This window comes from Sciurus vulgaris (genome assembly GCF_902686455.1).
Source record: "Sciurus vulgaris genome assembly, chromosome: X".
Taxonomy (NCBI): Eukaryota; Metazoa; Chordata; class Mammalia; order Rodentia; family Sciuridae; genus Sciurus; species Sciurus vulgaris.
The window spans coordinates 32,663,586-32,691,557 of record NC_136471.1 but is presented as its reverse complement, the minus strand read 5'-3'; the positions used below and the strand labels follow the sequence as shown (position 1 = coordinate 32,691,557).

Below are 27,972 nucleotides of genomic sequence, written 5' to 3'. Positions count from 1 at the left end.
AACAATTGGTCACTTGATGCTTTCCCCCTGGATTTCTAAGCGATACGACAGTGAGACCATGACTTTTGGAAGGGATTTTATACCTTTTTTTTTGGTTAACGTTAGCTCTCTAAAGGGCCTCTTCTTAGGCAATAGCTTGAAAAAAATCTGTGCGTGGTACGTCATTAACTTTGTGAAAAGGTAGTGAAAATGAAACACATGCAAAGAAAATTACTCACATACCACTTCTCCAGTCAACCCTTTTTATCGTCCTTACTCCATTCCAATTGTTAGGGTTCTAATCATGTTTGCAAATAATTATGTATGCATCAATTTAAAACCTGGGGGCGGGGGATGTAGGCAAGTGATAGAACACTTGCTAGTGGGTATGAGACCTTGGGTTCCATCCCCAACACCGCAAAAACTGTGCAAAATATTACAAAATAGAAAAGTGGTCCAAAGATGAGTGTTAAAAGTTGCACAGCAGTAAATAGCCAAATCACTGTGCAGATTACGATCTTGGTGGGAAAAAAAGTAGTCTGCTGTAAAATTAAGTGATACAGCAGCAGCAGGATTAGTGGATAAGGTAGTTTTTGCCCATTATCTTCTTAAACCCTTTAATGACATATTTCTAACTATATGCCACATGTGGGAGTGTATTGGACTGAGAAAAGCAGAGGATGCCAACACTGTTCACACCATTTCATAATTATTTCCATGTCTGTTTCTCTATGGTAAACATTCATGTTTATTGATCTGACAGCTCCTGAACCATCAAGTCAAAGAATACCATACTAGGAAGCAAGTTTAGATACAAAGTCAAGTCTTCATTGTATGAGTGGGCAAAATAAAGGCCAGAGAGGTAAGTTGCTGAAGGCTGTAGATAGTTCTTGATAATGATGAGATCAGAGTTTAGATCACCTGACTTCTTGTCATTGTGTTGGCCTGTTGTGTTCTCATGTGTCACCTTCTGGATTTAATTGAAAAAAGTTTGACTGCCTTTCTTACAATAGAGTGTCAGCTCTAGGAGAGCAGGGAACTCATTTATTTTGCTGTTAGCATCCACACGTGGCTCCTGTAGGCACTCCATAGATATTTGTTGCATTGAATAAATGAATGTTTCCTCCATTATCCCAATCTACGGAAATACATTTTCTTGGAGCCCACATTTTTAAGGTGACTTGTTATCTTATAATTGGATTAATTTCATTTTGCTCTGGTTATGTTCCCTGCAAAACTGAGGTGTTGAAACTTAATGGCTAAGGTAATGGTAGTAAGAGGTAGGGCCTTTAGCTAGGCACAGTGGAACATACCTATAATCTCAGCGACTCAGGAGGCTGAAGCAGGAGGATTGAAATTTCAAGGCCAGTCTCCGAAATTTAGCAAGGCCTTAAGCAAGCTAGGAAGACCCTGTCTCAAAATAAAAAGGGCTGGGGACTTATCTCAGTGGTTAGGCACTCCTGGATCCAATCCCTGGTACCAAAAAAAAAAAAAAAAAAAAAAAAAAAAAAAAAAAAGAAAGAAAAAAAGAAAAGAAAAGAAAGAAAAAGAGAGATAGGGCCTAAAGACTTGAGGGCTACTCCCTCCCTGAATGGGATTAAGGGACTTATAAAACATGTTTCATGCAACATTTGGCCAATTGCCCTTTCACCTTCTACCATATGAGGACACAGTGTTCCTCTCCTCCAAAGTAAGCAGCAACAAGAAATCATCTTGGGGACAGAGAGCAGTCCATACCAGACAAACCTGATGATGCTTTGATCTTGAACTTCCCAGCCTCCAGAACCCTGTGAAATAAAATTATATTCTTCCCCCTACCCAGGGCCCAAAACTGAACTTGGGACCTTGCACTGCTAGGCAAGAGCTCTGCCACTGAGCTAAATCCCCAGCCCCAAATTCTGTTTTTTATAAATTACCCAGACTCAGATATGGATAAAGCACAAATGGACTAAAACACAGATTAACCTGCCAGTCCTCAACCAAGCCAGAACTGTAATGAAATCACATCCTTCTGCTGGGTGTGGTGGCACACACCTGTAATTCCAGCAACTCAGGAGGCCAGAGGTAAGACGATAGCAAGTTCAAAGCCAGCTTCAGCAACTTGGTGAGGCCTTAAGCAACTCAGTGAGACCCTGTCTCTAAATAAAAAATAAAAAGGGCTGAGGATGTGGCTTGGTAGTTAAGCACCCCTGGGTTCAATCTCTGGTACCAAAAAAAAAAAAAAAAATCGTCCCAAGAAAACAATCTGAGAAAAAGAAAACTACCTCCTCTCAGGTTGGATTAAAACTTTCCTATCGTATAAAAACAACTAATTGCAATTCAACTTTTGAGCCTGGATTATAAAATGAAACATAATGAAACTGATATGAGGCCATCTGCTCTAGAACAGCCATACTGGATTCCATCTGTGATTCCCACTATGGAATAAACAGTTTCATCTATAGAAAACAAAGCAGAACAAAAATTTGTATGATTCTTCATGACCTTATCTCTCTGGTAATCCTTCTGATAGAAAAAAAAAAAATTCTTCGACCAAGTTATTTCAGCCCATTCCTTTCTCATAAGCCACAGATGATTTCTCAGTGAGCAGGAGCTGAGGACACTCCCCACACAAACAGAATTAGATCATCTGAATAAAGATTGAAGAGATGTGGAGGAGAGAGAGATGACAAAGGCAGTCACTGCAATCCTAAACCAACCCAGGAAACTATCATCATTCAGCCTCCTCCCCTCCATCCTCCTTGTCTAACACAGGATCCTGCCACTGTCTTTATACTATACACACAACCCCTCTGGCTGCCCCCAGCTTCCTTCCCTGTCGTTTCCTGTGGGGGAGTCAGTAAGTAATGAAGAGAGGGAAACCTGGAGCCTGACCAAGCACCACTCCCACAAACTATCCCAGAAATTGGATCACCCAGAGTTCTTGACTATTCCGTACCACAAATGCTCTTGAGGAATGTTTACTCATGGATAAACAATAACTAGGAGCTCACACTGGCCAAACCTGGGTAACCTGAGCATGCAAATAATTAAGGACAGTAATGAATTAGAAATCATTGGAAAAATAGGAAGCCTTAAGTGCCACAGTGATACTAAGTAGATAAAGAAGTGAGAGCGGGGCATTGTGGTGTACGCCTGTAAGTCCCAGGGACTTGGGAGGCTGAGGCAAGAGGATCCCAAGTTCAAAGCCAACCTCAGCAACTTAGCAAGAACCTCTCTCAAAATAGAAAATAAAAGAGAGCTGGGGATGTGGTTAAGCGCCCCTGTCTTAAATCCCCAGTACCAAATAAATAAATGAGAGAGGGCTGAGGATAAGGCTCAGTGGTAGGCTGCTTGTCTCGCATGCATGAGGCCCTGAGTTCTATCCCCAGCAATGCAAAAATAAGCGAGAGAGAAGGGAGGACCTTGTGGTAGTGCTAGAGTTGGAAAATCACCATTTCATAGATGGATTCAGGCAAGAATTATGAATAGATGCCAAATCTAGGGGGAAATTTTGATGAGGAGTAAGATATTTGTATGGATTTATAATTCTCACCACAGGTTGTTTATTAGTAATAAGGAAGTAGAAGAAATGCTAGTAACTATAAAATAGAGAAACTGAGCAACACCTTGACCCAAAACAAGAAGACTGTATTTTTTAAATAGGGCTTCAAAAAGATCAATGTCATAAAAGACAGTTATATTCCAAATTGAAGAAGACTAAAAAGTCAGGATACGATGCCTGATCCTAGACTAGATCCTGTACTATAAGAAAAAATGCCATACAAAATGTTATTAACACATTAAAATATTATAACAAAGTGAAATTTACCAAAGTTGATAACTAGCTGTGGTTATGTTAAAGAAAATCCTTATTATCTGTATGTATGTAAAAGGCACAAACAAATGAGAAATAAATTGGGGCCAAATGTTATCAATTGGTTAATCTGGGTGGAAAGAATGGGAGTATACTTTGTGCTGTTCTTGTAACTTACTTTCAAAATAAATTGTTTGCAAAGCGCAAAAGTTCCCTGGGCTGGTAAAGAACATAAACCAAGCTGCCTCTTAATCACGTTCTATTCAACACTTTAATAGGAACTCTGGAAGGCTATAAATCATGCCCCTACTCTTACTAAGTTTACCATCTCTCAAAGAGGGAAGTCCTTCAAACAAGAAGCAGAGAGAGTATACAAGATCAACCAGGAAGTTTGAAAATGGAGAAGAAATCACGATAGGTGTATGAGATTAAGAAAGATTTCATGGAGAGGTAGGGCATGAATCTTGAAGGGAGGATTTAAATCAGTAGAGCATAATTCATATAGAGACAACAATTTGTATAATTCTGGGAGAGGCTTGTGCAGAGATTAAATGGCCTGGAATGGAGAACAGGGGTTAGAAACTATTGGAAACTATGACTGAGTAGACAGGAGGCGGCCAGTCTGTAAAATTCCTCAAGGGCAGTGTTTAACTAGATCTCATATCACAGATTTGATTGAGCCCCAGACCAAGGTAAGGAATTTGTCCCCAATTCTCTGTGTTATAGTTGCCATGATTTTCTGTAGGTATTGTGCCTAGGGCAAGGACTTTTTCTTTTCTTTTCTTCTTTTGTACCAGGGATTAAACCCAGGGGCACTCAACCACTGAGCCATATCCCCAGCCCCTTGTTTATTTTCTTTTTATTTTGAGACAGTGTCTTCTAAGTTTCTTAGGGCCTTGCTAAGTTGCTGAGGCTGGCTTTGAACTTGTGATCCACCTGCCTCAGCCTCCAGAGCCACTGGGATTACAGGTGTGCACCACCATACCTGACTAGGGCAAGGACTTTCTAAAGCTCAGGTCAAACATGCTAAGAGGTAGTTCAAGACTTAAATGGAGGGGTTGGAGTTCTGGCTTAGTGGTAGAGTGCTTGCCTAGCATGTGTTGAGGCACTGCATAAAAGTAAATAAATTAAAAAATAAAGGTCTATCAACATCTAAATTTTTTTTTTCAAAAAAGACTTAGATACTGATGGAAAGTGGCAAAAATCACTTGAGATACTATTGTCCCTAATGTATAACTACATAAAGGAGTGCCCACATTTTAAAAGAATGGCCTTGCAAGAAAGCTATCCTTTTAGCAAAGGATAAATCTTCCTAATTAGGGACTTTCCAACAGGACAGAACACTGCCAGACCTCAACATTTACTACTGGAGTCCTGGTTAGCCTTTTTGAGGGTTATTAGAGATTCAGTTTTCTCCTTAGAAATGAATAATGGCATTCTCAGCTGCTCGGCAACTTTCCACCCCAGGAGCCTGTTCTGGTCACCACAAAAGACCCATGCCCACCCCTGCCGCCATCTACATAGTAGCAAAACTTTAGAAAAAATTTAGTAAATTCAAACCCATTTCCCCCACCACCTTTTATTAAAACCCCAGTCATCTGTCTTCATTTCCAATTTCTTTTGAGAGTCTAGTTGCTTCCAACATTTTTAGGGTCAACGATGCACAACCTACAGCCCACAGGTCAACTCTGGCCCCATTGCCTGTATTTATCTGTATGACCCTTATGCTTACAAAGATTTTTACATTTTTAAAGGTTGAAAAAATCTAAGTAATTCAGACTATGTGAAAAATATAAGAAATTCAAATTTCACCATCTAAGTAATAGTAAGATTTTACTGGAGCACAGCCAGGTTCATCATTTTACACAGCATCAATGGCTATTTTCCTGCCTCAGTGACAGGAGAATGGTTGCAGAGGTCATATGGTCTACAAAGCCCAAAGTATTTACCAACTGGCCCTTCACACAAAGTTTGCTGACCCTCAGACTAGAGTAATGGTTCTCAACACGGGATGATTCTTGGAAGCTTTTTTGATTGTCACAACTGTGTGGCAAGGGTGAAGAGTAGATAGAGGCAAGGGATCTGCTAAATATCCTGCCATGCAAAGGGGAGCCCCACACAATTAACTGCTCCCAAATGTCCATAGTGCTGAGATTGAGAAACCCTGGATCAGAGGACCCTAAAGTGAATACTTTCTACTACAGGGAAAACACCATCCTTAATAAGGGATCACATTTATTGAACACCTAAGTCTTTAACTTACATTAGACCAGGTAGTCTTCATAACGACTCTACAAGGGAGTCACTGATATATTTCATTTTAGAGAATTTGCTAAAACAACTTGCCACTGAGCGCACAGCAAGTCTGTGTTTTTCCACACCTCAGGGCGTGGCTCTGCTGTGATGTCACATGCGATTATGGCCTCACTCGGCTGCCCCCTAGTGTGCGAAATGCGCATTCAGGCCAATGTCGTTTCTTCTGGTACCCTGCGGAGGCCTCCAGGCTTCCGTAACAAAGGATGAGAACCGCTAGTCCACTCTTCAGCACCTGGCTGTTAGGGAAAAAAGGCCTGAGGGAAATAAACCTCATCTAGCCTGCAACCAAATTCTGAAAAGTGGTCACTCTCCCTCTTGCCCACTTTAATGCCTGGGGGTGGGGGGGGCGATGGGAGGCTTCCCTCTCTGATAGACCTACAATACTACCTATTAGCTATAGAATGCTTTCTAGGTCATAAAGAACAGTCGTATCCCTGAATTTGGGGAAATGTTCATATCACAAGATTAAATGCGTGAAAACATGCAGAGTTCTTTTCTTGTTGGAATTAAAACTCACCTGAATCTTGTTCTGTAGGATCAGGCACTCCACTTTCTTCATCTGTTATCCCGGGTGATAATTAGCTCAACTGATTAGTTAAACCCATGCTAATAAAGTAGCCAACTCCCTGCTCACATCCACCCAGCCCCTGGGAATTTGAGGCTCAGATGGAGGAAAGGAGATGGTGTGGTAGCCCACCTAGGAAGAGTTCATGGGTTCGTGGCTCCCCTGAGTCCCTCAAATCATCCATTTCGGAGGCAGCCACCCACTCTTCCTAAGGCAAACTGTGGTGAGCCCCATCACCTAATAATTTAGGATCAGATCACAGAGCCATTTAGCATTTCTTTGAATTTTATTGAAAATTGACATGGACATTAGAAAGGTATCAAGCTAAACAGTGCTGGTTCTGGGATGTTTCTCTTGGAAAATGAAAGCCCCAGAGGGGTAGTGACTGGTCACACCTTTGAGCAAAAAGAACAAAGAAGAAAGGAAAAACACAGATTCTGGAAAACATGCAAAGAGGCTCTCTCAAGAGACACTGGACAGTGGGACAGTAGTGATGGTGGTAGGGATATATGGGAATGAGCACACTCACATGGTATTTTGATGCAAATTAAGCCAATGAATTCAAGGCAGATTTATCAACATCAAAGCTCTCCTTCCAGACCCCAGGTTGAACAGAAACCTCCTGCAAAGGCTGCAAAGGCCCCAATAGCCTCGGAAGTTTGAATGGAGTAGTTCTGCCCCTACTAAGTTTAAACCCCCCTCTCTCCTTTCTCCACCTGAATATTAGATAGTGGATCCATTTTTCCCCCTTACTGGGGTCTGCAGAAGACCTGTGAATGCTGGAGAAGATGCACATGTCACTCAACTTTCTCTTCCATGTTCAGAAATGTTTAATAAGAGCCAAAGACAGTTAACCCATTGAACCAGAGGATTGTTTAAAAAGAAAAACATAAAACTCAAAGCCTTGTGAACAGCACTTTCACACCCACAGCTGAGGTCTCCTGCCCCAGTCACTTACACTTGGGTGAGTGGTCCTGTAGTTGTCTCTCTGAGGTTACATTTGGTCCATTTTCCAGCTCTGATGAGTCTTTTCCTGCCTTGTTAGTTTAGGACAAGACACTTCCAATTTAAAATACCATGTAAGTCAAAAGAGAGCTTCTTGCCTGGACACAGGGACACATGTACACTTGTTGAGTGGTATGTGTGTGTGTGCATGTGTGCATGTGTGCACACAGTTTAGGGGAGAGGGAATTGGCCGATTTCTGGTTTGAGACAATATGGAACCCTAACTCTTCTATAATGGCAGTCTTCTCCTTTAGACTTAGTGCAGCTGCTGAAGACAAGATTAAAAAAAGCTGGAGAGGGAGAGAGAAAGAGAAAGAAAACATGAAATTAGCCAAAGAAAAAGGGCATTCAAAGTAAGATGGGGAGGGGAGTGGGCAGTGTGAGGTAGCACAGATTACACTTTGAGAAGACAGGTTAGAAATGGGGTCAGTGAGGGGCCATCACCATGGGGCAATCAGTGAAGAAGGGTTGAAGAACACCACACACCAGTTTAAAGCTTCTTGTTTTAATTAAAAACAAGCACATATTAACAGCCACATGTGAATGCTAAATGATGAAAACAAACAACAACAACATAAAACAAAAGCAAAAACCGTGATCCAACCTGCAGCTGGGGAAAGCAACCTTCTTAGGTTATAAAAAATGAAGTAAGTGTGTGTGTGTGTGTGTGTGTGTGTGTGTGTTTCAGGAAAGCCATTCCATTCCAGTCTGGGAAAATAAAAGCACAGGCCATTTCTAATGACTGGTTTTGTTTCACCAGAAGTAAACAGAGAACTTAGGGTATTTTTAAAAAATAGGAACAATGGTACTAATTAACAAGCCTTTTCAGTAGAGAGGGGGAAAAATATCTACAGTGAGAAAAGCTGCCCAATGAAAGAAGCACTTGGATGCTTTTAATAGGCCTGACTAACTTTTTAAAGGTCTTATATTCGCTCATAGGTTAGACTTTGGTGTACCAAACTTCCCTGATTATAAGGATCGTCCAGGGCACCTGTTAAATATATAGTCCCCTGGGCCCAGTTCCAGACTTATAGGAAAGCTGATGGGCTAACAGGCACCAGGAGGACACCTCTTGGCAGTAGCGCCCAGTCCATGCCACCCCCCACCTGCCCCATCCTCAGATGCTTTTCTACGGGGGAAAAAACCCTCCAGAACTGGGGTTGTGGCTCAGCAGTAGAGTGCTTGCCTGGCATTTGTGAAGTACTGGGATCGAATCTCAGCACCACATATGAATATGAATAAATGAATAAAATAAAGGTCTATCAGCATCTTAAAAAAAAACTCCAGGTCTTCTAACATTGACTATTCAGTTTCTCTGAACATCAAAAGACCTTGTCTCCAGGAACATATAAACAGACTGAATCCCTTGGCGAAATGGATGACAAGGAATTTAGCCTGATTTCTGCCAAGAAACAGCAGCAGGACTTTGGGTAAGTCCCTTCGCTTCTCTGGGTCTCAATTTCCTCTTACAAGAACAAGTGGGTTATATCTGTCTTACCTAAATTTCTTCCTTTTATATAAAATTCCTGCTTACTTTCTAAAAGTCTCACAAAGGCAATGTGGCTTTAATACTTTTCAAGTATTTTGAGATCCTCAAGCCTCAAGTGGTCAATCTGTAAACAAATGCAAATGAGGGGGCCTCCTGTTTGTAATGCTAGTAATTACCCAGGAGGATGGTGATTCTGGTTGGTAACCTCTAAAGGTGGATTTTGGAACATCAAAGCTGTAAATAAGGAGTCTCTCTCAAGGCGACCTGACATCCTTAACTCTGAGTTACTGCTGATGATTTTTTTGGTTTTGGCTTATGAGGGTTTTGATGGTGGTGGTTCATTTTACCAACAAGCATAGGGTCTCCTAAAATGCTCTACTGTGACTTGAATTTTCCCAAGAAACTAGTGTGTGCTTTGGCAGCATTACCATCTCGCTGGCCTCTGACCACTAACCAATCCTTGAATCACCAACTAATATGTATCAGAAGTGAGTTCTTGCTTTGTCAACAAGAGAAAGCCTGTGCCTTTGTCTGCTTTTCAGTTTTTCTACTTTCTGTTTTTTTTTTTTTTTGCTTCCTACTATCTATTATCTGTTATTGAATAAACAAACCCCTTCCCCTTTCTCGACACTTCAAAAAGGCCTAGAAATTTGGCATAGCCTTCTTGACTGTGTTTTGAAAGGAAGTGATCACAAAACAATCCCACCCAAAAAAGAAAAATGAAAAAGAAGAAGGTCACTGTCGGTGCCAGTGGGACTGGGAGGCAGGAGCAAGTTGCAGAAATCAAAAAGAAGTGGGGCTTGAAGTACACAGCAGGGGTGGGAGGCCCGGTTGCCTGACGCCCCAAAAGAAAGCTGTCAATTAAAATAGGAACCTTCGCTTAAAAGGCTAAGTGGAGTCCAGTCCAGCTGTAGCAGGGGATACTATTCAGTACACAGCCATGGATTACTGCAAAGGAAGGGCAGAGAGACGGCATATTAGCCACAGATCATTGCTAGGTCGCCTCCAGCTCTCACTTTGTCACTGCCCAAACACCAAAGGTCATTGTGCCTCATGGCCCTGACAAGAGAGAGCTCCCTATTTCAGAGGGATTCCCAAAGCCACTATATTAGATGGAACCCATTATAAAAATTAGGGCAGAAATATTCTTAAAATATCAAATTCTTGGACATAAAGTTAAGGACCTTTTGAGGCACAACACCTCTTTTCTTCCCTCCAGCTGATAGGCTTGCCTCTTTGTACTGGGGATGTGTACAAAACGTGCATTACAATCATCCTCATACGTACCAAAGAGACTAGGAGACTCATTGAAGCTCTTGAGTCTTTGACCAGTCAGCTTGCCAGTTTATGAAATGCGATTATTATCCCTGCTACTTGCCCTACCATATTGGGATGGCACGGAGTTCCTGGGAAATGACCAAGGAGATGCTAGTATCCCTCAGAAGAGTCCTGTAAGTCTATTATTCAAGACTCTATGCTGGTAATAATATTCAGGTTTGTCCTCCTTCTGCATTTGTGGTGTACCCAGAGTTGGAGAGGGGAAATTTATGCTATTTACTTCAGAAGTTGTGTTTTATGCTTCCAGGTTTGATGTAAATAAACTCATGGCTGACTTTTAATGTAGTGACTACAGTTACTTTGAGTGAATGAAAACTGCCAAGGGCTGGGTTAAGGGGACCAGAGATAAAGACATTAAAGCATCTCCTTTTGGAGCTCTCTGCAAGGGGACTAACTTCTCAGGTTAGTGGAAGGGGCAAGGAAGACAATGACTGGGACACAGGAGACTAAGGGGACAGTTTTGCTGACTGGTGCTTACCCAGTCATGGTGGATGCAAATACCTAAGGGAAACAAGGAGCGATAAGGGCTTGAACAGGAGAGCTGGTGGCAAAGAGTAGCAGATGGGACCTCTGAATGGGTCATAGTCTAGAGAGATGGGGATGTGGAGGGGGCATTGGGAAGAATGGATGGCTGGGGGTCCTAGGAGGGGGAACTGGGTACAGCTCTGAGTCACATGAATGCTGGTTTTTTGACCAGACGCCAGAAACCACCCTGTGACTCTCAGGCTTCTAAAAACTTTCACAGAAGAGATGGGAGGACATGGTTCATATGCCCTGCCCCCAGACATGTTAAAGGGAAATTAGAGAAAGGAAGTCTCAGTTCTGTCATGTGGGAAAGGACACATCTATGGGAAGCCCAAAATGAAAATGAAAAGAGAAGCTGTGTTAATGAATGGATGGATTAATGTACCAAAAAAGGGGGAGGGGAGTCAGAAGAAAACTGTCATGATGTCTAGTGGATACATCCAAATATAGCTATGTTAGAGCGTCTTGAGGTCTTAATGCACTGGCTCCCGGGAACACACTTTCTCTCTCATACACCCACACGCGGCGGAATGGCAGCAGTAGTGGCATCAGATAGCAAAATAAGGACCAACAACCAGAAAAATATTTTTAAAAATCTCTTCTTAATTAGGTCCTAACCTAGTAATTATGGGCTCCCCACCACCCAGATACCTTCAGCCCTCAGACACTTTGCTAGGCACCAAGGGAGAGCTGCTGTTTAATTCTGGTCACCTAGCATGGGCTCTGAGACTTGCCTTTAAGACAGACAGTAAATCATTTCATTGCTTTTGTTGTTGCTGTTTTTAGATATACATGACATATTTCTTTCTCTTTTTTTTTAAGGTCATTTTGTTTGGCCTGGTTTCATGGGCCTTATGTTTCAGAAGCCTCTATGGACTTTCTCTTTGGGATTTCCTTGAAACTAGGATGTTTTGCCAGCTGCTTGAAGTTGCCAGAGGAATAGCTACAGCAGTCAGTTTGGTGACTAACAGCAGGCTCTCCATCGAAAATCATAAACTGCATGGGTGAGCAGGGAGAAATCTTCTCAATATTTTATATTCCCCAATCCAAACAGACCAAATGTAAAAGGGCCTTTATGAGACAACCAGGGTACTTCGAACACCAAAGAGACATTTTATGTTAACAAATTATTGTTAATTTTGTAGGTGTGATAATGGTGAGAGTGTGGCTATTTTATTTTATTTTTTTGGAGTCATTATCTTTTAGACATACATACTAGAGTATGTACACATAAAATGACATAGGTTATGCCTTACAATAATCCAGCAGGTCTGGGGTAATTGATGAAACAGAAGGGACCCTATGTTGATGGTTTATTGGGTGACTGTATTGTGGGTACACAAGGCTGCAGTGTACTACTCTCTTCTTCTGCTCATGCTTGAAAGTTTCCATGGCAAGATTTTTAAAATAATAAGCCTAGTTATGTTAAACTAAAAATATTTATATTGTGCTTCCTCCATTATCTGAGTGTAGCAAAATAGACAGAAGATGCTTAATCACTGCTTTCAGTCTCCCTATGAGGTACATGACACCAGGGACAGCTTTATTTACTTCTCTAGACACCTAGCTCTCAGGAATCCTTACTAAAGATTACCTCTTCCTTAGCAGAGGTTTTCATGAAGATGGTACTTATAGAATTAAATGTAAGGCCACCTGTATAATATCTAGTTCTCTGTTTTCTGCCACTTTGATTATGGTTTGGGGGAAAGTCAAAAGGAAAATGGAGAACTTGAACTCACCAGAGGGAAACAGAATCAAGTTTACATCAGCTTTGCACATTTCCAAATCTGGAATCAATGCTGACTGTGCTACTGCAGGACAGTTTCTGGTATCACCACAGTTACTTTTGAAAGTAATGATTATGTCTCTTTAAGAAAAAATTGGCCTGTAATCCCAGCTGCTCGGGAGGCTGAGGCAGGAGGATCCCAAGTTCAAAGCCAGTCTCAGCAACTTAGGGAGGCCCTGAGCAACTTAGCAAGACTCTGTCTCTAAATAAAAGATAAAAAAGAAAGGGCTGGGGATATGACTCAGTGGTTAAGTGCCCCTGGGTACAATCCCCAGTACCAAAAAATAAAATAAAATAAAATGCCCTGATTGAAACCTCAAATACTGATCACATCTATGCTACCCAGCTGTTCTATCAGCAAAAGTCTGCAAAAGCCCCCCTTTTCATCAGGCAGGCAGGCAGACATTCCATGCATATGCTTGAAACCACTCCAGGCTATTTCTTCATATCATAAGACATAAGAGGAAACCAGCTAATCTAATAAAGCACTTTCTTTTATGATTAGATATGTGTGTTGGGGGTGTGGGGATTGGGGAGACATGTTCTAGAAGCCACTGCCAGTTCTATTTAGAGTTAATAAAGCTTACCAGGACCCTGGGTCTCATGCAGCATGCAGCAAACAGCAGAATTAACTGTAAAACAGTAAGAGCTAATGAAGATGGAGTGAGCACGAGGAGAAATCAACTATTATGAGTTGACACAATGAAGAGTTAGAGATCAAAAGAGATTAGGAGTAGCAGGGAGGGGTGGGGGAAGGGGGGACTGGTAGGCACCCCTGAAACACTGGTACTCTTTCTTAATCTCTTTAATGGCAGCCAAAGGATCTCCTGAATATGAGACCCTACTAGATCCAACTACCAGCTCTTAAGAATAAATTCTACTACCATCATTTCTATCCTCAAAACTCACTGCCACCATCACTATGGGAGCAGAGTGGCACAGGTCTAATGGTGGGTCTTCTAGAAGTTAATCAGTCGTTCATGGAATTACATAAGGAGTCCAGACCTGGGGCTACTTATACATCTGGAAGTATGGAAGAGGACAGGCTATTTTGTTAGGTCGTTATTGCTCACAGGAGATACCACATTCCAGTAAGGTTTTCACCCATCTCAGAATTGAAAATGGGCACCATTACCAACCCCAGATATTTCTAGAAACTGAAGAGGGGTGTTTCCTTATACAGGGTCTTTTGCCTGGGGTGGGGGAAAGTCAGACAATCTGAGGCAACAAGGGGAAAACCTGGTCTGAGGAGAGTTCTCACAAAACATTTTGAATAGGGAATATTTATTATCGTTATTTATTTAGTGTCAGTGTCCTCTGTGCAAACTACATAATCTCCTAATTCCTGCAAGCAGGCTGGGAAACTGCCCCAGGGACTAAGTTAACAAATACCACAGGATCACAAAGGCAGCACATTAGAGCTGAAAGGCAATTTTTCTGATCTTAAAAACTGGAAATGCCTGTAATCCCAGCTACTTGGGAGGCTAAGGTAGGAGGAGTTCAAGTTTAAGGCCAGTCTCAGCAACTTAATGAAACCCTGTCTTAAAATAAAATTTAAAAATGGGCTGGGGTTGTGGCTCAGTGGTAGAGCACTTGCCTAGCATGTGTGAGGCCCTGGGTTTCATCCCCAGCACCACATACACACACACACACACAAAGGATGAATCCATTTCTGCTGGTACAACTATATAACCATGACAGATGATATATGGTGTGTCCAAAGAGATTTTCATCTGGCTAGTTGAACTTTATCCATAAGGTAATATCAAAAAAGTTCATTCATCAGTGAGTTTGACATGTAGTATTAAGAGTCAGGGGCTGGGGAGATAGCTCAGTTGGTAGAGTGCTTGCCTTGCAAGCACGAGACCCTAGGTTCAATCCCCAGCACCACAAAAAAAAAAAAAAAAAAAAAAAAGATTCAGTAATGAAAATCTCTGGATTTCAAATGACACATTTGTTAGTCAAATGTGAAAAAGTTAATACTGCAAGGGTGAGGGCCTTCAAATATGAAATATTTCACACCTGTACAAGTTATTCAAAGTCACAGTTGTACAAAGTCGTACACTGTGTTATTTCTAAGTAATAAGCCAGGCACAGATGAAAGAAAGATGTTTCTTCCTTTTGGCAAGTATCTAATAGACAAGTCCAGGAATGAGTGGCTAAAAGTAGAAGGCAATGACCATGGACATCTTGCAGATCCTAAGGACCCTTTAGTAAGAACATTGCTAACACTCCATCTGGGAGCTCCTCGAGTTGCACTATACAAACAACCAGAGAGTATCAGTGCACTGCTGGATCTTTTCTTGGTGTTGTATAGGTCTTGCTGCAAATGCTCTTCTCTGGTTCCAAGAGGAGGAATGGGTAACTTCGGCAAGCACTGACTACTGACCAGGACTACTGACACACACTGTAACCTTGAGCACATGTTATCCTGCCTTACCAAGTACCAGGGGAGACAGATTCATTTTTAAATCACTTTCCCAGCTTGAGGATGGGGCACACAGAGGACACTGAAATCTAAAAGCTCCCCACTAAGTTCTCAGTACCCCAGGCTGGGCACAACTAAGCAGTCAGCAGAAAGGGATAGAAAAGGGTGGGAAATAGGGGCTGAACTGCAGCCTTCAGTGGAAGCAGTTAAATTCTGTTGGCTGCAGCCAGTGAGAACTGAGGCAGGGTGAAGGCTGGACTACAGGCATGGAGATGTGGGCAACCTCAGATACAGGACTAGCCAAGCAGGCCTGGAAACATAAGGTACAACCTCCTTGTGGTGGGAAGCGGAGAGGAGGTGTCCAGAGGCATCTGCTAAAAGGTTCTCTCTTTCTTCCACCACCTTCTATCTGCCCTTCCTTTTCTTCCACCCCTTCTTACAACTTTGCATCTCTCATTGTTTCCTCCCTTCTACTCTCTCACATTCCCTTTGCTTTTCCTCTCCCTTCCCTTCCTTTTCATCTCCCTTGAGTTTGCAGTTTTTCTAAGTAGGCCAAACAGAGGGGCTGGAGCTCTGGGACTCAATCCTCCCCTACTGTCAGTTCTCCAAATAGGGAAACCAAAGGCTCCATGGGGACCAGTTGTAGGTACCCAAATTAGTCTAACAACCTGTGGTTCATGCCTGCTCACCAGCCCTCAGCCCTCTCAGCCTCTGAGTCCTGCCCTGGGGAGATGAGCAGGAGGAAGAAGGAGCTACCACCCCAGAAAGGCCTGCTACTTACTTTTTCTTCTCTTTATCTCTTTTCAGAGTCTGTGAGCCTCCAGCCTGGGAACCCTGAGACTGGAGCAGCTCGGCTGCCGTCTTTCTCTGTTTGAAGGCATTCACTTCATCATCCAGGGATTTCTTCTTATCTTCCAGCTTCTTCTTCTCATCTTGGTGAAGCTTCTTCAGACGGTCAAATTTCTCATGCAGCTGTCAAGGAAACAGAGGGAGATTAGAAAAAAAGTCCCTCATGGCATCCTCCAATCCAATCCAACAGGGCCCAGTGTGGGTGAGGACTGGCAGAGATGCAACCTTGCAGGATCCCAGGACCTCAGGCAATATTTCTGCCAGGTACTGCCATGATGGTAGGAAAAGGCACACTGCTGGAAATAGTTCTCTCTGCCTGTTATCTTATCTCAAAATCTCTGCTTCTGCAATAATCAAGGAAAGTGCAGCCTGCGTAATCAAACATTATGTTTAAAAGAATCCCCATAGCCAGTGTCATGATGCACAGCTGTAACTCCAGTGACTCAGAAGGCCAAGGCAGAAGGATCACAAGTTCAAGGCCAACCTTAGCAACTTAGTGAGACCCTGTCTCAAAATAAAAAATAAAAAGGACTGGGGATGTGGCTTAATGGTAGAGCACCCCAGCCTTTTTTACTTTTTTATTTTGAGACAGGGCCTTGCTAAGTAGTAGAGGCTGGCCTTGAACCTGAAATCCTGCTCAGACTTCTAAGTCGCTAGAAGTACAGGTATGCACTACCATACTCAGCTAATTATTGTAACCATCAAGAGGTAGGTTCTGCTATTATATTCAATTTTATAAGGAAACAGGAGGTCTGAGAAATTAAGGCACTTGCCCAGACAACCCAAACTTTAGAGGATTATATAATGGGACCTCCCATATGTAAGGAGCCCCCACTTTTCTTATCCCTTGAAATCAGGGAGGATCACAGAGAAAACTTTGGCAATGAAAAAGGTGGTCCAAGGAAATACTTGGCTGTGGTCATGAAAGGAGATAAAAGGATTTTATAAAATGGAATGAATGTGGACACCCTAGTCTTAACCAGAGGTGAGGCTCAACTAGACCTGAATAGAACCAGAGACTCAAAGAACCACAAGCATATTCTGGCATGCCACTGTGACAAACAGATCAGGAGCAAGAAACATAGGCTGTCACAAACTAGAATGTGGAAACTATCCTGTAAATTAAGAGCAGACCAAGAAGAATTTCACCTTCTTTGGAAGATTCAGGGGAGAATTTAGGATTCTGTAGCACTTGCCATACATTAAGAGGGTCAGTACTCTGGGTCCTGTGGATACTTGGAACTGTCACTTAGTAAGGTGTGGTGAATGACAAACTTGCTGTCTAAAATGGTTTTTACTAGTCACTTGGAGTAAGGAGGGCACTTGGGCTGCCCATCAGTTTAACCTAGCTTTTGTTTATTGCAATTTTATTCATTTATCATTGAGATCCCCTTGCTTGTCCTCCTAAAGGTGCTGTGCAGTATTTTTCTTCTTAAAAGTGAAACTGAAATAAAATCAATACTCTTGCCATAGGCTTGGTGAAAACCCTTGAAAGTCACAACAGATTAGACATGGAAGAGACTTGAAAATTAAATGCTTCTCTTCTTTATGGTAGAGGATTTTGAGGCCCAGAGAGGTGAAGCAGTGGCTGATGTGACCAAAACTGTACCTTAGGCCAATTATCTGTCAACCAGAGGTGGATTGATAGGGGAGACCTTGGAGGCCAGGCCATGGCTCAGAGAACCAACTGCATGTTTAGGCAGGATGATCAAACCTTAGTTTAGGAACTTGCTAAACCTGGACAGATGTTTCTTTAACTGTAAAATGAAATGGAACAGAATATCCAAGTATACAGGGAAATGCCCCATCTGTCCCTGTCTTAGGTTTTAGCAAAGTATGCAGGACCACCTGGAACCACCTTTCCCCATAGCCAACAGAGAAGGTAGAATGGAATAGGTGAGCCAAGAAAGTCATCAGTGGTTCCTATAGAGTTCTGAACTCCCAGGAAAAGGGGAAATAATCACCCCTGACCTCAAGGGCTGGACTCTATACCTGTTCTGCCCAATAGTACTTTCTATGATACTGAAAATGTTCTGTATCTGTGTTGTTCAATATAATAGTCACTAGTTATCAGGCACAATGGTACACACCTGTAATCCCAGTGATTCAGGAGGCCAAGGCATGAGAATCACAAGTTCAAGGCCACCCTCAGCAACTTAGTGAGGCCCTTACAACTTAATGAGACCCTATCTCAAAATAAAAAGAAATAAAATAAAAAGGGCTGGGGATGTGGCTAAGTGGTTATGTGTCTCTGGGTTCAATCCCTGATACTTAATAATAATAATATCCACTAGTTGAATGAGAACTGAGCATTTGAAATATGGTAATGAGAGTGAGAAACTGAGTTTTAAGTATTACTGTATATTTCAAAGTTGCTAAAAAGATTAGGTTTTAATGGGCTTGGGCTGCAACTCAGCAGCAGAGCGCTTACCTAGCACGTGTGAGGCACTGGGTTTAATCCTCAGCACGACATAAAAATAAATAAATGAAATAAAGGTATTGTGTCCATCTACAACTAAAAATTTTAGTTTTTAAAAAAATTACGTTTTAAGTGCTTTTAGCACACAAAAAATGATAAGTATAGGAAGTGAGAGATTTGTTAAATAAGCTGATCCAATCATTCCACAATGTACTAAAGTATCACACTGTACCCTATAAATGTATATGATTATCATTTGTAAATTAAAAATGAAATTTAGACGTTCAAGAAAATTAAATAACCGCATGTAGCTAGTGGCCACCATTACCGCATGCAAGGCTGCAGAGAATTCAGTAACACAGAATGAGAAAACCTCTCAGCCTTGGGGAATGAAGGATCAAAAAGACAGAGCTCATAGCCCCTCTAGCCAGGCAAGGTGGGGTTTCAGAAGCTGTGCTCCATTCCTGCCTAGAGACCGCGAGGCTCTATCTGGCGGCTCTCTTGAGGGTGAAGACCCTGCCATGGGCTTCCATGCCCTGATGGGCCTCCCCTTCCTTTCCTGCCTGGCACCCAGGCTCCCATTTACCTCTTTCTCTGCCTCTTTGAGCTCCGCTTCTTTCTCTTTGACTCTCTGGACGAACATCTGTCTCATCTCCTCTTCCTTTTTCTGCAGCTCCCCTAGGAACTCATTCCTTTTGGCCTCATATGTCTCCTGTAAACTGCGAGCATGGTCAGGTTAATCCCTCTGCCTTCAGAGGGGCTCCTTGATGAAAACTGTCCCCAACCATCCTCCCTGAGTTCCCTTATCCTCCCCCAATTTTAACAGAGATGCAAAAACAGAACCACAAAGTGGTGGGCAGTGGGCTTGGCACATGACAGTGGCTACTTGAGGGGAAAAGGGCAGCCTTGGCCAACTGGAGAGACTTAGAAAATCTGGTTCTATGGCTTCATTTCACACATGAGGAAACTGAGGTCCAGAGAGGTGAGGTTACTCGCTCAAGATCACATGGCTAGTTAGAGACAGAGTTGGGACTAGAAGCTGAATCTCCTGTCTATGCATTTGGACCCACCCACAGCACTATGCTGCCAAGCCCTGGTTCTGAAACTGACCACATTAATTCACTGCTTCAACAAATACTTCATAAGATTCCACCATGTGCTAGACACGGTACTAATTAACATTATGCTAGTCACTGAGCATCTAAATCAACAGCCACCATTCCTGCCCTCAAAGAACTTGGGATCTAGTGGGAGATGCCTGGGCTAAGGCCCCCCTACCCCTGGCCTGAACTTATTTTGAAAGAAAAAGAAGTTAGTCTGCTGAAGAAGAGGAGCCCCATTCCTGCCCAGATGCCACAAGACTCCCCCTGGCTGTGTACAGCACAATGTAGAGAGAGAATCAAATTCTTGGGGAGCCAGCAGTAGTTCAATGTGGTCCAAGAGTATTAGGTGAGTTGTGGAGTAGTGGGAGGTGAGGTTCCTGACTCTGGTAGGAGACGACAGGCTTTCGATGCTCCATTAAAGAACTGGACGTGTATCTACTGCATGGTTTTAAACAGGAGAACTGACTGGATCTTTGAGAAAGACCACTCCAGCTGTTTTGTGAAGGAGAGACCTTCCAAAGATCCACGTACAAAATGGCAGGATCTTCATGTTAGGGGAGTGGTGTGGAATGGAGGGAGGTGCAGGAGCAGTAAAGGAAGCAGAACTCCCAGGACTTAGGAGGAGTCAAAAATGATTCTGGATTTGGGTTTGGGCACCCAGGTGGAAGGCGGTATCATAACTGCAACAGGGAACACTGGAGAAGGAGTATGTTTAAGAAGAAAGGCAATGAATTAGATTGTGGACAAGGCAGGTGTCAGGTAGGCCTGTGTGGAATGTCTAAGTAGAAATGTTAGTTGGATAAATGGGTTCGGAGCTCAAAAGTATGATTTTAGTTTGTGAGTCATCTACTTTGAAGTGGTAATTAGGGATGTAAAAGTAGAAAGAAGCAGCCACAAAGAGAACAGAGTGAAAGAAGCAGAAGAAGGAATCCTGGGGGAACACCAACATGTAAAGGAATAAGCTGAAGAACAGGAGCCTGCAAATGTGACTAACAAGGAGGAGTGAGAGAAGGAGAGGAATTAAACCAGCCAGGTAATTACTGGAAGAACCAAAGACAGAGACTATTTCAAGAAGGAGAAAGTGGGGAATAGTATAAAATGAGATACTACCGAGATCAAAGAAGATGGAACTCTAAGGCCACAATGAATTTGGCTAGAAGTGCACGATTGCTGGCCTTGGAGAGAGACACTTCCGTGGGGTGTTGGGAACCCCTTTGACTGCATTGAGTTGAGGAAGTAAATAAGAGAAGAGGAAGAGGAGCTGTAAATATAGAATGACTCTCCTTCCTGTAAAAGCCAACCTTTATTTTTAAATAAATTTTTTTAATTATAGATGGACACGATACCTTTATCTGAGAATTGAACCCAGTGCCTCACACATGCGAGGCAAGTGCTCTACACTTAGCCACAACCCCAGCCCCAGAGCCAACCTTCTTGACAGAGCAGGTGCTGGCTAGGAAGAGCAGGGCTAAGGGAGAGCTTCTTTAGGGTGGGAACGTTTACAGGCAATGTGGAAAGGGGCCAGTGGAAGAGGAGTAAAGAGGACGAAGACACAGAAACAGACATATTCAGGATATGCCAGGCATGGTGGTGCACACCTGTAATCTCAGTGGCTTGGGAGGTCGAGGCAGAAGGATCAGAAGTTCAAAGCTGGGGCTGGGGAGATAGCTCAGTCGGTAGAGTGTTTACCTTGCAAGCACAAGGCCCTGGGTTCGATCCCCAGCACCACAAAAAAAAAAAAAAAAAAAAAAAAAAAAAAAGTTCAAAGCCAGCCTCAGCAACTTAGTAAGGCCCTAAGCAACTTAGCAAGACCCTGTCTCTAAATAAAAAATAAAAAGGGCTAAGGATGTGGCTTAGTGGTTAAGCACCCCTGGTTCAATCCCTGGTACAAAAAAAAGAAGGAAAGGAAGGAAAGGAAGGAAAGGAAGGGAAGGAAGGGAAGGAAGGGAAGGAAGGGAAGGAAGGGAAGGAAGGGAAGGAAGGAAGGAAGGAAGGAAGGGAGGGAGGAAGAATGGAGCAAAGGAGGAGAGGAGGGGACCGAACTGCCAAGTGGAGATGCACTTCCTACTCCACAGATGCAGATGAAAACTGTGGGAGGCAAAGGAGAGAAGCCCTTAGGGAGCTTTCACCAGAACAGAAAGCCTTCCTCCACACCAGGGACTCCAGTGACCCTTCCTAGCCTGTCCCTGTTAGGAACTAAGGCTGCTGGGCTTCACCCCAGGTCAGTTTTCTCTGCAAATAGGTACTATGGGAACTTAGAGGCCATTGGAAAGCTGCCTTCTCTCACAAACATTCCCTGCACTTGCTTATTGATGCCTGACATTTCCTGAAAGGAGACTGAGCCCCATAAAGGGCACCACATGGTAATTTAACACATGGGGCTTATGTCACACATCATGCATATAGATCAGACACGCTTCTACTTGGACTATCTCCCCCATCTGCATAAAACACTGCTTTCGGAAACATTCTTCTCTGAAAGCATCTTAGATTCTGATTTGAGAAATAGGCCAAATGATTATTCATATCCTGTGGCCAAAACAAAACTTGCACTTGAATGCAAACATAAAGGGACAGTGAATAAAGAAACTGCATTCATCAATATGGGTAAAGTGACGGCTTCTGGTCCTATCTGGTGTGTGTATGTGTTAAGCACTGGGGCTGGAACCCAGGGCCTCTCAGACACTAGACAAGCATTCTATCACTGAGCTACATTCCTACCCTCCTGTCTGGTTTTGAGAATGGCAAGGAGGGTAAAGAACAGACAGAAGCCTGGGCAGCAGATGCCTGATGAAGACAGTGGAGCAGAAGAGAGTTGCTAACTGCCACCCTGTGGAACAGGGTCCCAACTCAGGGATCCCATCCCACACAATTGACTCTATGCAGGGGTAGGGAGCTGTGAGATCCACCAGGCTGCCTCTCTGGGTCCCCTCCCTTCCCTCACACCTATCACAGGACCGCAGTGCTTCCCAAGCCTATCCCACCGCAGCTCTCTTGGCTGGTGCACAGAGGCTGGGAAGGAAGGGACAAGCAGAATTGGTGAGTGCATGCTCCCTGTTCCTCCAGCGAGCACCCACGTCCGGCCTCCCCGGTCAGTTCTCCAGGGCAAGGGTTCCACACCACCTGGATGGGCTGGCTGGGCTGGGCTGGCCTGGTCTGGTGGGGGCGGTACCTGAAGGGTTTGCTGTCAGGGTCGGTGTCCTTGAAGCCCATCTCCTCCAGCTTACAGCGGCGGTACAGTTCATAGTGCCGGGTGTGGGTCTGCTCCCGCAGATCTTCCATGTTGACCCGAATCAGCATCTCCCGCAGCTTCACAAAGTCGCAGTGAGCCTCGTTTTCAACTGCATAGCGGGGGTTGGGGTGTTGAGAGTATATTGAAAGGAAGGCCGGCAGAAGCAGAAACGGATAAAATGACAGGCAACAGGTCTAACAGTGACATCGCCTTGCAATCTGTGTAGATAGAGCCTGTGAACTGACCTCCTAATTCACCTTCCTACTGAAAATGCAAATGAAAAGTTATGAAAATGGTAGTCATGGAAAACTGTAATGCCATGAAAGTATCAAAGGACAATCAGTAGCACCTCAACCCAAATTCACCCATCAGATTATCACAGGAGTATCTATCCTGCGCCACTTTGTGGACAATACCATATGTACACCCATCCAATAAACATTTGTGGAATATCTGTTCCCAGTACTGTATGGGGCCCTGGGAATTCAGAAACAAAGTCTTGGAGTCCTGTTCTCAGGAGCTTATCGTTTAGTGGAAGAATAGATGTAAATAGGCAAATACCATACAATGCAAAAATTATAAAATTGGAGGTAGAGCTGAGGTACAATGAAAGCCCAGAAGGTAGAGGGGAAGAGATCCTAAAAACTCCCTGGAGAGTGTAGGTTTCACCAAAGACACAGCTCCTAAGATGACTCTGGAAAGAAGAATAAGAACTTATCAGGCAGAGGAGGAACATAGTCTTTGCAAGGTCTCCACATGGTTACGTAAGGTTATATAAGTAGTACATTGCAGAGTTAGGGTACAAACCAGGCAATGTAGCAGGGAGGCAAAGGTGATGAACAGATGGCCAAGTCTCCAAAGAATAAGGGGAAAAAGCTAGGGTATCAGGAGATGATGGTGACAAGGAGGGGAGAATCTCAAGGGTGGCCCATCTGGATGGCAGAAGCTTCCAAGGAGGTGTATGAATAATGGTCTGATGAGCAGCAATGCTGACTAGAAGAAAGTGGACCCTGCTTTCTGGTCTGAGTGAAAAAGCCCCCTTCTTGAGAGAGTGTGGCAAAGGTCTGCATTTTGGATAGTGGCTAAGAATGACAGATGTGGACCAAATCACAGCAATGTGGAGTTATGGCTGAAACAGAAGGTCATGAGCAGTGCTCTGTCAAGGTGTCTCCAGGCATGTCTCCACTGTGTTAGATGGTGGTGTTTGGCCTACACATGTGGGGACAGTGGTGTCTGAAATGATGAACAGGATCAGTCATTCCAGATTCTGTCTTGCAGGGTCTGGGAGAGGGCAATGGGAGCAAAAAGGGGTTTGGGGGTGACAGGGTTGGGTATACTTGCAACAGACTGCCTTGTAGTCATCACAGAAATCTTTCCAAAGCCCAAATCAACCCACATAACCCTTCTGCTTAAGGTCTGTTGCTTTGGGAGTACCCCCTATTCTGCTGTCATAGAACATAAACTGATATTTAAAATCACATCAGTAAGGCAACTTCTTGGGACCATGCTAAATGCCACCTGCTTCTCCATCTCTAGACAGGAATCCCTGATGGTCAGTCAGAAGAACTCAGTCCAAGGCCCCTGTAAGCTGCCCAAGCACTATGCAACATCATCCTCATTCAAACAGTCAGGGTTGTGGGTGTAGCTCAGTGGTAGAGCACTTGCCTAGCCTGCTCAAGGCCCTGGGTCCCATCCCCAGCACCACAAAAATAAAATACAATAATTAAAACTGAACAGTCAACTCAGACTTACAAGACAAACATTCAAGAACCCAGATTTGGTTAGGTGTGGGGTGGTCCAAACAGGAGGAAGTCATCAGAACCACATCTGCTGGCTTCCCTCTCTCACCTCAGGTTCCTGTCTCTCAGGCCACATACTCATTCCCAGGGTAAGACTCTTGGTCCAGAAACCATTTACCAATGCTCCAAGTGGGACACTCCCAGTCCCAACTGACAGGGAAGAGCAAAACATACAGTTCTGATAACCAGTCCTGTCCTACCTAGAAAAAAAAAATCTAGACTGGGGGCGTAGCTCAGTGATAGAGCATTTTATTTGCCTAGCATGCACAAAGTCCTGGGTTCAGTCCCCAGCAATGCACAAAACAAAGTGGGCTGAGGGTATGACTCTATGATAGAGCACTTGCCTAGAATACACAAGGTCCTAGGTTTAATCCCTAGCATTAAAGAAAAAAAAAGGAAAAAGAGAAAATCCAACTATCGCTAATGGGTCTCTGGCATGCTCTAAAGCATGCTAGCCCTTGTATTTGATGCAGACACCTTACCACCCACAATTTTTTTTTTTTGCCAAACAGTAGGGATGAGCTTACAGAGAATCTGCCACCCTCTCATACAGTGCCCCTACAATCTGTGGTCCAGTTTATAGCTGTCCACTCTGAGGATCAGAGACACCTCTTCAGTCCACGGCAGTGTCCTAAGGCCTTATCTTATTTACTGAACCAACTAACCCTGAGGGTAACTTAACATTTGTCAGGCAGACCACAAAAGGAACTTTCCTGAGTGTATATTGGATTGCTTTTAAATTGAAATAATCATGCATTAAACATGCATACCAAAGAGCGCATGGAATCCTTATGTGTAATTTAAAGACCTTTTTAAAAATGGACACTGATGTCTCTATAACCCAGGTTAAATAATATCAGTACTTTAGAAGCCCCTGCATTCCCCTTTCTGGTCTCATGTCCCACTCTCCATTCCCCCACTTCCCCTTGCAATGAGACTCAACTACTATCCTAACTTCAGGGTTTATCACTCACTTGTTTTCTTTTATAGTTTACCACTTATACACAAATTCATAAAAATATATATAGCACTTATTTTGCTTACTTTTGGAATTCGTACAAAATGGAATTCTATAGTATGTATTCTTCTGTGATTGATTTAGCTCAACATTATGTTTCTGAGATTCATTCATCCTGACGTAACTGTGTAGTTCATTTGTTTTCCCTGCTATGATATTCAATTATATGAATAAGCCACAATTTATTCAGTCTATTGTTTTTGTGGTGCTAGGGATTGAACCTAGGAGTGCTCTGACTCTGAGCTACATCCCCAGCCCTTTTTCTTTTATTTCAAGACACAATCTCATTAGGTTGCCCAGGCTGGCCTTGAACTCATGATCCTCCTGTCTCAGCCTCATGCCTGGTGGGATTTCAGGCAGGCATGTGCAGGCTATCCAGTCTATTTTTGTTTGTTTCTTTGTTTTTGGTACCAGGGATTGAACTCAGGGGCTCTTTACCACTCAGCCTTTTTATTTTTTATTTTTTTATTTTGAGACAGGATCTGGCCAAGTTGCTTAGGGCCTCGCTAAGTTGCTGAGGCTGGCCTCAAACTTGCGATCTTCCTGCCTCAGCCTCCTGAGTTTCTAGGATCGCATGCGTACACCATCACACTCATTCAGTCTATTTTTAATGAATATCAGGTTGTTTCTAATTACTTGGCATGGGGCACAACACCACTGTGAACATTGTTTCACATCTCCTGGTACCCCTGGGCAAGAACGTGTGTTTTCTCGCCCACTCCCTCCTACCTTGATCCATGTCCATTTGTTTTTCTTTTAGGGGTGCTTTCTCCATGAGAAACAAAGGGAGACTGTTCACATCAGAAAATCCACATAGGAAGCCAGAGTTTGCGTGTTAGTGAGCCCTATAGTTTGAGACCCAAGTTGAATGAGCAGAGGCTGGGGACATGTTAAGGTCTTGTTATTCAGAGACTGGGGACAAGCAAAGAGACAGACAGAAGGGATTCCCTGAGTGCAGCCCATCTGCTAGAGACTCACCCTGCACTGTGCCCCAAGGATACTGCCGGGCCTTCATCATCTTGTTCCCTATCTTCAGTTCTTCCGTGCTGCCAATGACAGCAAAGGGCAGGTGGGCCTGAAACAGAAGGCAAAAACCTGCTCAGAACTCCAGAGGAAAGTCATCGAGCATCCCACAATACAACTGCTGCTCATCTCTGGGCCTCATTCTGCAATGTCACTCACAGCTGTCATCATCAAAAGGCACTGATTAAGCCACTGAGCTGCGTGGGAATAAGAGGCCTCATCCTAGCCTTTGCTGGACCAAAATTCACAAGAGAAGATAACAACGGCATGGCCAAATGTCATAGGGAAAAAAGAGAGAAAATAAGCAGCATAATGAGCAGACACATGGATTAGCAAGTGTATTACTCAGCTTTGCAGTGCTGTGACCAAAATCCTGGACGAGAACAACTTAGAGGAGGGAAAGCTTATTTGGGGTTTCAGAGGGCCATAGATGGCCAAGTTCATTGCTCTAGGCCCATTGCTCCAGGCTCAAAGTGAGATAGCACATTATGGTGAAAGGGCATGGCAGAGGGAAACTGCTCCCTTCATGGCAGCCAGGAAGTGGGGGTAGCACAGGGAAGATGCATCCTTCCAGGGCATGCACCCAATGACCCACTTCCTCCAGCCATACCCCACTTACCTCCAGTTACCACCCAGTCTATTCAAACGAGAATAGACTGATGAGGTTTCAGCTCTCACACACCAATCATTTTACCCCTGAACATTCATGCAAGAACCCAGAAGCCTTGGGAGACACTCATATCCAAACCATAACAGCAAGCTATTCATTTGTCAGTTGCTGGAAGGAAAAGAGCCTTTGAAAGGTGGGTGAGTGGGAAGAGGAGGCCGAGTATGGATAGAGAAGAGAAGGGAAAACTAAGGGAGCTGGTTCCACTGGCCGTCCCCTCTCCCACAGAGTGAGAGCATCCAGAAAAGACAGGTCCCGAAACCACGAGGCTGACAGAGGTATACTGTCCTCCTTCTCATCCTTCCCTGGACCAAGAGCTCACACTGATCCCTCGAGCCTAGAAGGCAAGTCACCAAGGATTCACCCACATGCCCATGACTGCTGGCTTCTATTTTAGGTGCTGCAAGGTAAACAAAGAAGTAGACAAGGGGCTGGGGTTGTGGCTCAGTGGTAGAGCACTCGCCTAGCATGTGTGAGGCATTGGGTTCGATTCTCAGCACCACATATAAGTAAATGAATAAATAAAGGTCTATCAACATCTAAAAATACGTTAAAAAAAAGAAGTAGACAACACATTCCCTCAACCTCTGGGAGCTTAAAATCTCGTGGGGAAAGCCTGCTTTACATACCTAAAA

General features: G+C 43.6%; 1 protein-coding gene across 8 annotated transcripts in view; it reads right to left on the bottom strand.

The window, feature by feature from the left end:
- Positions 1-6,904: 6,904 nt before the first annotated feature.
- SEPTIN6 (septin 6) overlaps positions 6,905-27,972 on the bottom strand; it is a 72,573-nt gene continuing 51,505 nt past the window's right edge. For 2 of the 8 annotated variants that reach the window (XM_079123396.1, XM_079123392.1), the window contains 5 exons: positions 26,626-26,722; positions 22,771-22,939; positions 19,082-19,214; positions 16,009-16,199; positions 8,932-10,098 (listed from right to left, as the gene is read on the bottom strand). In XM_079123396.1, the coding sequence (XP_078979522.1) occupies positions 10,074-10,098; positions 16,009-16,199; positions 19,082-19,214; positions 22,771-22,939; positions 26,626-26,722 (615 nt within the window). In that variant the 3' untranslated portion in view covers positions 8,932-10,073. Of the gene's footprint in view, positions 7,952-8,146; positions 10,099-13,386; positions 13,449-16,008; positions 16,200-19,081; positions 19,215-22,770; positions 22,940-26,625; positions 26,723-27,972 lie in introns of those variants that run through there. The other 6 variants (XM_079123389.1, XM_079123391.1, XM_079123395.1 and 3 more) reach the window with 6 other exon arrangements.